Source organism: Branchiostoma lanceolatum, chromosome 19 (assembly GCF_035083965.1).
Source record: "Branchiostoma lanceolatum isolate klBraLanc5 chromosome 19, klBraLanc5.hap2, whole genome shotgun sequence".
NCBI classification, from domain to species: domain Eukaryota; kingdom Metazoa; phylum Chordata; class Leptocardii; order Amphioxiformes; family Branchiostomatidae; genus Branchiostoma; species Branchiostoma lanceolatum.
In genome coordinates, this window is record NC_089740.1 from 15,379,141 (window position 1) to 15,389,667 (window position 10,527).

The 10,527-nt window shown below is 46.0% G+C and overlaps 1 protein-coding gene across 1 annotated transcript; it reads right to left on the reverse strand.

Annotated features, from left to right (window-relative positions):
* Positions 1-407: 407 nt before the first annotated feature.
* On the reverse strand, positions 408-10,479 carry LOC136425646 (cyclic nucleotide-gated channel alpha-2-like). The gene is made up of 12 exons (XM_066414568.1): positions 10,402-10,479; positions 9,757-9,953; positions 9,283-9,354; positions 8,432-8,694; positions 6,600-6,730; positions 5,516-5,749; positions 5,030-5,157; positions 4,590-4,672; positions 4,021-4,111; positions 3,332-3,472; positions 1,905-2,063; positions 408-1,452 (listed from the first exon to the last, which is right to left on the reverse strand). Exons 2-12 carry the CDS (start codon positions 9,925-9,927, stop codon positions 1,204-1,206), a joined length of 1,722 nt encoding a protein of 573 aa, XP_066270665.1. The 5' UTR covers positions 9,928-9,953; positions 10,402-10,479; the 3' UTR covers positions 408-1,203.
* Between the last annotated feature and the right edge of the window lie 48 nt (positions 10,480-10,527).

The following is a 10,527-nucleotide window of genomic DNA, read 5'->3' on the forward strand; positions in this document are numbered from 1 at the left end:
AAACTTTTCAACTTGAACACAAAAAATGATGGTCACAGCATGTCCTGAATAGATCTGCTGCAGTACCATAGAAAACCGCTTGGATGAAGTGGGGCTAAATCTGCTCTTTTCTTCGATTGATAAAGTTCTAGTTACACATCAGCTACCATCCATGGCTGTGACGATCCATTTATATCTTAAAAAGCCTATTGAATTATGCTGTTCACACACATGAGCGCACACACACGCACGCACGCACGCACACACACACACGCTCGCACGCACGCACGCATACAAACAAACAAACAGACACATACATACAAAACACGCAAACGTAAGCAAGCAAAGCAAAGCGCCCAATTTAAAAGTATAGTTTCAGTGATTTCTTCAGTGAAGTCCGACCCCCAAAAGAGATGAGTCCACAAACATTTCGTCAACTTGGTGATGTTTGTATTCAATACAGTCTGACCTGTTCTGAAGCATATATCAACACCGAAATTTCAGAACTATTATGACTTTCCTTTCAGATTAAACTAGAGGAAATTCTATACAGAGTCGAAAAAAGCTATCGTACTGTAATTGGAATTATTATTTACATATAGAGTGCTAATCGGTGGGGCTAGATATTTGATTATTTGAGATAGGCTAAGTTGACTTCCGAACTAAAACATGACACGCAATGAAGGACTAAAACGTGTGTCTTGACTCAGTAACATTAATCAGTCAAGTACATTAGCACGACATTTCTCCATCTGAACATGTTCGCTAGGTCCCTAGCACCATGTCCAGGACGTGTTTAGCGTCTGAACATGCTCGCTAGGTTCCTAGCACCATGTCCAGGACGTGTTTAGCGTCTGAACATGTTCGCTAGGTCCCTAGCACCATGTCCAGGACGTGTTTAGCGTCTGAACATGTTCGCTAGGTTCCTAGCACCATGTCCAGGACGTGTTTAGCGTCTGAACATGTTCGCTAGGTTCCTAGCACCATGTCCAGGACGTGTTTAGCGTCTGAACATGTTCGCTAGGTTCCTAGCACCATGTCCAGGACGTGTTTAGCGTCTGAACATGTTCGCTAGGTTCCTAGCACCATGTCCAGGACGTGTTTAGCGTCTGAACATGTTCGCTAGGTTCCTAGCACCATGTCCAGGACGTGTTTAGCGTCTGAACATGTTCGCTAGGTTCCTAGCACCATGTCCAGGACGTGTTTAGCGTCTGAACATGCTCGCTAGGTTCCTAGCACCATGTCTAGGACGTGTTTAGCGTGCACCCCCGGGGACCGAGGTCTGCTGATCAGCTGCTCGTTGCCGGCGGTCAGGCCAGTCTGGGAGGTCCCGGACTTGCGTGCGGACAGGGAGTCGGCGCGACGCTCCTTGTCTTTACGGCGCGGGGCGCCCAGGTGTCCGAACAGGAGGACGGCGCGCTGTTCGATCTCTTCTCTCACGCCGGGGAAGTCTTCCAATAGATTCATGAGATCCTAGAATGTACATCGGAAGGACGGTCAAGACAAGAAGGCTGCTGCTTTAGATATCGAAATCGTATTTGCTCTACATTACCGTAATGACACATCCAAACAGAATTAAATTATCGTTGCACGTTTCCAAAATCTATCCAGTTGCTCGATTATGCTAGGGTCACAGTTCCAACCCGGGGCCCGGCCGGGCAGCTTTTGGGAACGAAAACTATGATATAAAAGACAACAAAACACACAAAACGTTAAAAAAATTATTCATTACCATACGTTATGTATATCCTTGATATGCATCTTTTATTCTTTGTTTTCTCAAACAGCCCGGTCGGGCCCCGGCTTGGAAATGTGACCCTAGCCGATGATTACCTTGAGTATCTGGATGTGTAACCTTCATCAACCTAAAACTTATCACTGTCCAGTCAACAACGGTTCTTAACAATATGATCAATCCGGCTCACCCTTCTGTTGAGAGCGAAGATGTCCGCGTGTTTACTCGCCCGAACGGTTCTGCGGCGCGGCAGGCTGTAGGTGAGGCTCATCTCACCGATAACCTTCCCCTCGCCCAACACGGCCTCCACAACAAACCCGCCGTCCGACTGGGCGTACCCGCTCTCAACCTGGGGTGAGGAGGGTCAAACTGAGCAACTTCACTTCGTTACATATAGAATACAACACGGGGTCCGCGGGTCGGATCGCCCGACGGCCGTAGGCCGGAGGGCGATCCGACCCGCGGGAGGGCTGGGACCGAGGGTGATGCGGAATACAACGTGTTGTATTTTATTTATGTCATATACCTTGGTCATACCTGGGTCAAAACACACATTTCAATGCGGAATGTGCAAGAAGTTGAGGGAGTTTTGTGTCCTCGAACATGAAACTGTAGCAACATTGATTCCAATCTCCGAATCCGGTATTCGAATTTCCGACGGCCGCACAACCGGCGCGCTCGAAATGCGTTCGAAATATTCTATGGAAGCCTGTGTGATAACACTCCCGAACCCTATGTGATCCGGAAAGTTATCACACGGTCCGGAACATCCGTATCAGGCCCAGGCATGACATAAAACATAGTACAACACAGAATGACAAAATACAACACAGAACAGCGCACAACTATGCAATGTAACACAGCACAACAAACTCGCTGTCCGACTGGACGTACCCGCTCTCAACCTGGGGGGAGGATGGTCAAACTGAGCAACTTCACTTAGTTACAACATAGCACTACACAGCGTAACAAAATACAACACAGAATAGCGCACAACTATGCAGCATAACACAGCACAACAAACTCGCTGTCCGACTGTGCGTACCCGCTCTCAACCTGGGGTGAGGAGGGTCAAACTGAGCAACTTCACTTCATCACAACATAGAACAACACAGCGTAACAAAATACAACACAGAACAGCGCACAACTATGCAACATAACACAGCACAACAAACTCGCTGTCCGACTGGGCGTACCCGCTCTCAACCTGGGGTGAGGATGGTCAAACTGAGCAACTTCACTTCATTGCAACATAGAACAACACAGCGTAACAAAATACAACACAGAATAGTACACAACTATGCAGCATAACACAGCACAACAAACTCGCTGTCCGACTGGGCGTACCCGCTCTCAACCTGGGGGAGAGGAGGGTCAAACTGAGCAACTTCACTTCATTACAACATAGAACAACACAGCGTAACAAAATACAACACAGAATAGTACACAACTATGCAGCATAACACGGCACAACAAACTCGCTGTCCGACTGGGCGTACCCGCTCTCAACCTGGGGGGAGGGTGGTCAAACTGAGCAACTTCAATGGGCGGCGGTGCAAATGATTTTTGAGGGACAAACCCTGCTAGCGTGACCCTAGATCTGAGACTGATACTGACCTCCCCTCGGAAGACGATGTACATCTCGGCTCCCATGTCTCCCCGGCGCAGGACGTAGTTTCCGGGCAGGAAGAAAAGCAGCCTCAGTCGGGTAGACAGGTTCTTCAGAAATGTTTCAGGCAACCCACGGAAAAGCGACGTCTGTCGGTGTAGAAATAGAATAGAAAGCAACATTTCTATTTAACACAAAGTCATATTCTCACCACTTTCAGTGATATGACGTCACTGGATAACAGAGTTCTTTGTTTTATTCAAACCGATGTTTCGGTGACCGTCTGTCACCTTCCTCAGGGCAATATATACTGACTGGTTCTATTTCGCACTGCAGCTAGATGTCGCTGCTAACAGATGCGGTTCCAAACGTAAAGTAAATACCCATACATGTATATATGAAATTACATGCTATATTTATGTGTAAATACAATGTACTTTACGTTTGGGACCGGATCTGTTAGAAGCGACACCTAGCTGCAGTGCGTAATTGAACCAGTAATTATTGCCCTGAGCTAATAGACGGTCACTGAAACACCGGCTTGAATAAAACACGTTGGTTGTGTACAAAGAACGTTGTTTTCCATGTTGGTATGAAACATCCACACGAGAGCTTATTACATTGCAGAACTTGTCTGAACAGTCTGACAGAACTTGAGTCACCAGGATTCCTAGATCTGTCGAAGCAAAATCCTTACCTTGTCCAGATACGCCTCCGTCATGCCGTAAGATATGTCCTCCTGGAGACACCTGGGAGCTTCAAGGAACAGTGTCGACACGTCCACTCCGCTGAGAACACGAGACACAAATATTAGCTTTCCTTAAGTCGAGCATTTTCACACGTTGCAGATGGCACAGTTGAACACACCCCACCACTATCAGTGGGCTAGCCCCCTGCTGAGTGCACAATGTTGCGTGGCCCAAGGGCTACTGAAACGGAGAAGTGAGCCGCTCTATGCACCACCTGGTGCGTAAAGGACTCAGCAACCTCAACTTAGCTTTAACAGACGATACGTATCTCGTTATTGACATGGAGAGTAGAGACACAATAAGGCGGTTCACGATTCTAAGTACGCATGCGCATTCAAACAGTTCTTGTCTCGACAATTGTCTCGATTTTCATAAACAATGTTCAGACGTCTTTTTGTTTATGTCTCAGGGGCCTTTACCTTTCACATATTACCCGCGATACATTTCGCAGCGCATGCGTGCTTAGAACCTTGAACCTCCTTATTAGGACACAGACGACAGTTGAACTTTGACCCACCTGTTTCTCAGCCAGATGTAGTCATAGTAGTGAACCACCTTCTGGCGGAGGTCATGGGGAACGTCCTGGTCATCCATGTGCGCCTGCGCACAAAAACAACAGAGAACCTCAATTTGTTTGTTTGTATTGCATACCCGGTAAACCGCCTCCTGGCGCAACACACCAGGTTTGTACTGAACAACTAGTACAAGCTGCATATCCGGACAGATTAATTTGCTCCACTCACACCGGGAAGGACCGCTACTCTTATCGATAAGTGTGATGTTTTTTAACGTGCTCGAGGTGTGGCTCTCCTCAAACACGGTACCTTCCTTTAACGTCCTATCCGAGGGACGTCCCCAACTGAACCTGGGTACTCATGTTCAGCTGAGTAGAGTGAGGGAATTGGTGAAAAGTGGTGAAATGTACTAGACATAGCAACCTGCCTAGTCAATCCTTACCTTTGTAGCCTTCAGCTTTTCTTCAAAAGAGACCTTGAAAGCCTCGGCATTGGACAAGGTTGAAGCGACGTTCCCGAGAACAAACCCGAACATCATCTTGCCAAACACCATTACCACAGCAGCGCAGACTGGGGGGGATAGTGGTGGTCAGTGACGTGATTACATAGTCTTTTATGTACGCATATGCAGAAGTTTGCCTTTTCCTGACACTTTAGTCAGAGATACTGGAATAGAATATGAGAACTTGCAATACTTGGCAGAGCCAAGTGGTGTAAGATATGTACTAGCTAGTAGCTTAGTCCCAGCTGATACAGGTCGATAAATAGATTGATCATACTCTCTAACACAACACATACGTGACACAGGTTGTCTCTGAATCCCCACTCCGTACTTATAGTCAGGTTTAAAGCAGACAGTTAAAAATATTTTTAGAAGCAATTATCAATATTGTGTCGACGTGAGAAACAATTCATTCAAACCACATACTCATCTCTACTGGAGAAAATGCGTGGATGTCTCCATAGCCAGTTGATGTCAGCGTAGCAACTGTCCAGTACACCGTGGACACGTAGGCTTGTAAGGCCGGGGGTACGACCACTGGACCACCCTCCTCATGATGCCCTTCTTCCTCCTCCTCTTCCGAGTGATCCTCTTCCTCTTCCTCCTCCCCCTCGTGATGCTCCTCCTCTTCTTCACCATGTTCACCACTAGCATGCATCTCTGGAGTAAACATCAGACGGTTTATCCTACTTGGACCGTGTCTATGTGGTAAAACTCGGTCGAAGAGGGGGGGGGGGTATTTACAAATGGACATCGTTCGTCGTTCGTTCGTTAAGACCCGAGTACTTATAGTATAGTGCCTACTGGCGCACGTAGGGCAGCATGTTTCCTTGCTTGTTCACTGGCAGGGTATATTTTTACAGGGAGGGGTTGCTAGCCTTTCACCTTTAACATGCTCGATGCACCTCGAACACGGGACCCCGATTTTGTGTCCCCAATGAAAGACGGGTTCAGCTTCAACAGAGATGCCCTTCCCAAGATTGAACCGGGGTCTCCCTGAAACCAACTGATTGGAGCTAGGAGTTTAATTGTCAGGCTACTACCAGTTGAGCTACAGGGACATCCCACAAATGGATATGTTATAAAAACAGACGTAACCAGAATGTAAATACTGCATGTCAAACAAGGTGGAAGACGAAACACATTTTATGTCAAGTTGCCCATTCTACGACCATGAAAGAAATGAGCTGTTTAAAGAGGCCACCATTTTCCATCCTAATTTCTCCACATTTTCAGACGAAAAGAAAACTACTCTCCTCTTAACATCACAAAACCCATACATTACAGAAAAAGTGGGATCATTCGTCTTCCACTGTCTCGCAAAAAAAAGCCGAACCCAATAAGCTAGAACTTAGTGTCAGTAGGTAAGACTAGAGTAGTCATATGTTATATTGTTCATCATTATCTGTCCGTCCACTCTGTGTTATGTATACATGTACATGTACATGAACTTGCCATTAGCCTACGGGCAGGAATTTGCAATAAACTTTCTAATGAGCTGAGAACTTACGCATATCGTGGACCCAAGTGTTCTTCTGGCACTTGCCGAGCGGGCACGCGGCGATGTAGAAGAAACAGGCGAGCAGATGGATCACGAGCAGCACCTCCACCAGGGACTGGTACAGGCGGGCCATCAAGGCGCTGCAAGATGGACAGGCGAGGAGCCAATCAAAGGGAGTCATGGTGTCTGATTGACAGGCGAGGAGCCAATCAAAGGGAGTCATGGTCTCTGATTGACAGGCGAGGAGCCAATCAAAGGGAGTCATGGTCTCTGATTGAAAGGTGAGGAGCCAATCAAAGGGAGTCATGGTCTCTGATTGACAGGCGAGGAGCCAATCAAAGGGAGTCATGGTCTCTGATTGACAGGCGAGGAGCCAATCAAAGGGAGTCATGGTCTCTGATTGAAAGGCGAGGAGCCAATCAAAGGGAGTCATGGTCACTGATTGACAGGCGAGGAGCCAATCAAAGGGAGTCATGGTCTCATATCTGTGCTCATTATCATCTCAGCGCTGAAGTCTCGAGGACTTATTTAAAAATTGACTCAGAAAATCTACCTGGCTCGGAAAAGAACAAGAAATAGCCATGCCTTCAAGAACCGGACTTATCAACTCAAAATTAAGGCGTTCAAAATTCGTTTTCCCTAGAACTATTGTGGAGTAGAATTCGTTACCACCAAATACTGTAGGAGCATCCTTACTATAGATATGGGCGGCTGGCTTTACCGGCTATATAACGTTGGGTAACCTAAATTCGTGGGGTACTTAAAGTCGGGATTTTTCGAAAACGGGGTATCTAGGGATATTTGCTAGATTCAACATCAGTAATACCGCTAGAAATGCAAACTTGACAGACTAACGTATTCAGAACACTGTCTGAAAAGCTTCGATAACCATGCATTAGAAGTTGGCTACGTCAAAAACTCTCCGTCCCTTATTGTCACAGTCTGAGGGCTTCGTGGGAGAACTATACCACATAGTTGTTCGCTGGTTTATAAGACAAATGTCACATCCGCTTCCTGCTAAACACAATTATTTACAATACACCTTATTAGAATCTCTTTTGCTAACCTACAACTGGACTCTAAGTGTCATTAATCATCAAAACGCCTCTTTGTTACTACAACCAATGGCTACGGCACTACGGTGAATTTTCCCGCCGCCATATTCGTTACCCAGAATCCTGCTATTCGTCAGACGACAAACGTTTGCGAGGAACAGTTTTTTGTCCAAATGTTGTGTGTAATAGTGGACTGATGGCGATATTTTCCTCAAAGTTTGCTCTTAGCACAAGCAGAAACACATGGACATAGTAGTATTACCATTTCTACGGCATCCAGCCAACGCCCCGATGAATAATGTACAAATTTCCATGACGGTGGGGGTGAACTTTGAGTGACGTTCTACCGACTCAACACGCGGGTTGTTCCCGTAGGCCTGATGTGTGCGGTACGGCCGTTTTTTCGTGTATTTTTTTTACTTGGACACGTCTATATCCATAGCACTCTCCTCAAGCCAAGGATGGAACGAATAGCTGCTGTATAAAATGTGATTAGCGGTAAGATATTCAAGACGAATCTTCTCTCCCGAATTAATGTGCCCCCCTGTCCGACAGCACCGTAATTGTGCGTGCGGCGGACGGTAGTTTCAAGTTGAAATATTATGGTGTCAGCACGACTAGAGACAAAATCTACCATATATATGATTAGTGCAAAGATAGTACATGATACTGACAGAATAATAGAAAAAAAGGATGGTTTATTGTTCTGCTAGATTGATTTCAGTCAACCATTATCGGAAAAATCCCGAATTTAGGTTACCCAACGTTAGATACAGAAACACGTACTTGACCCGGAGATCTGTACCCAGCTTGTTGAAGTACTGCATTCCGCGGACGCCTCGCAGAAGATGCCAGAGGCGCAGGAGAGAAAGGACCACCAGCCGATCATGTTCATCGGCGGCAAGGGCGAAAATATCCACCGGAAGGCCCGCAACGGCGTCCACCAGAAACCCGTTTCTGTCATAAAAGTAGTTGTCGAAGATTCGGTCGTAATCGGCCTCCACGTTGCCGTGCTCGTTTATGTAACTGGTGTGGAACTTCAGCCACATCTGGAAAACAGGTTTTCAATTATGACTTAATGGTATTTTATCAAAGTGTATTGCGCTTTATGCGCCCAGCCCTTTTGGGCTTATAAGACACCAAATGATAGCATAAATGTTACGTTCAGAAAGGTAACAAAAGCAACAAGGACTTAACAGAAGGTTGAGGAAATGTCTAAATATATGTGATATGCTACAGGCAAACATAACGAACAATCATTGGACAGAGATTATCCAATCATCGAGGCTATCGAGCCATGCATCCTACATGCAGGCAGCGAGCTACATGTTTTAACTATAACCAAGGAGGTTTAATCTTAGTATAAAATCTCCTTGCTATAACTATAACTGACTTGACGACTCTTTCATTTCATCATAAAACACCGTGCAGTACGAGCACGGAGAGACTCAAACCAGTACATTCAATTCGAGCTATAGCAGTCACATCCTTTTCTTAAAAATTAGCTTCATTGTCAACTTGAGCTCAGGCATCAGTGGTCCTTCTAAAGCTGCCATATGTAACTAGAAGCTACCCTACGGTTGAACAATGCAACGTCTCTAGTCTATTCTCTATCTTTCTTACTAATCTTAGCATACCTCAATGTAAAAGAACGCGTCGCACAGATAGGTCAGCATGAGGATCTCCCAGGTGTGATTTTGGAACGCGGCCTGTAACGAAATCCCGAAACGTCAGAATTAACCCGTACACATCTGCTTCACATGGAAATCCAAAGTTGGACAGCAAATACCTTCTTCAAATGAATACAAAACAAGTTCCCTTGTTTTCGATATATAAATAGCACAGGAAAAAAAGAATCATATTTCTTATGAAATTGGACAACTTAAACCATGTATCATAATCTCCATCTGTCCGTACCTTTACAGATGTATCGAAAAGCGAGAAGAAGTCGAACCTGTACATAGTAGTATACATCAGTAATTGTAGATGTAGTAAGATGCTACCTTCTTACAGTAATTGTACTTCTGCTCTATCACCGTGACTTGTATTTAGAGAAAAAATCCATCGATTAACTTTATGCCAAGTATGAGATTATTCAAAACGGCTACTACCTCCCAGGACAGCAACCAGAGCGACATGACGAGCACGAAGGAGCTCAGATGCCAGTGCAGCTTCGCCCAGGCACCGCGACCGTCGATCACGAAACGGTTCCAGCGACGGAAGCAGCTAAACGGGCGCAGGAGGATCGGCCTGGAGGCAGACACCGTCACCTCGTACTCCATCGGCTCTATGTCAACGGCGACATCCCCTGAGCGGCGGAACACAGATACTAGTTAACCGTGTGTTGGCGGGTTTGTGGCATTGGGTCCAATTTAATTTTTATCCCGACTAAATCAAGCTCTTAGCAGCCTTTCCACGGGTCAGGCCCGTTGAAGGTGAAGCCTCATAGCCCAAACTTTAGGAGAATTGGAGACATGAAAATCCTGATCGTAATTATGATTCCGGTTGATTTATGCACATGTGCTGATAATGGTCCGGTGTTGCCAGACTCAGAGCTGTCTGTTAGCGTTACCACGATGTTTGAGGTGCAACCTCTGGTTACCATGGTGACCGAGAGCTACTATTAGACCGATTTTTATTGTGATCAAGAATCCTGAGCTCCTATTGGTCACTCTAGGATAGGGTTAAAGAATAGGTAAGGAATGATTTGAATAATTTTAAGGTCGCTCGCGTTCTGGGATAAAGACAATGTTCACCTGTCCTGTCCGTGGGATAGTCCTTGGCGTCTTGCCACTGATCTTGCTCGCCGTAATCCCACGATTCCTCCTTACCCGTTTCCTACATCCCCTGAGCGGCGGAACACAGATACTAGTTAACCGTGT

Excerpts from the sequence above, each read along its gene's own strand:
- LOC136425646 (XM_066414568.1), bottom strand. The coding sequence starts at position 9,927 with ATGGAGTACGAGGTGACGGTGTCTGCCTCCAGGCCGATCCTCCTGCGC. Across the intron at positions 4,673-5,029 it reads AAAAGCTGAAGGCTACAAAG|GCGCACATGGATGACCAGGA; the intron begins GTAAGGATTGAC and ends TTTTGTGCGCAG. Across the intron at positions 4,112-4,589 it reads TACATCTGGCTGAGAAACAG|CGGAGTGGACGTGTCGACAC; the intron begins GTGGGTCAAAGT and ends TCGTGTTCTCAG.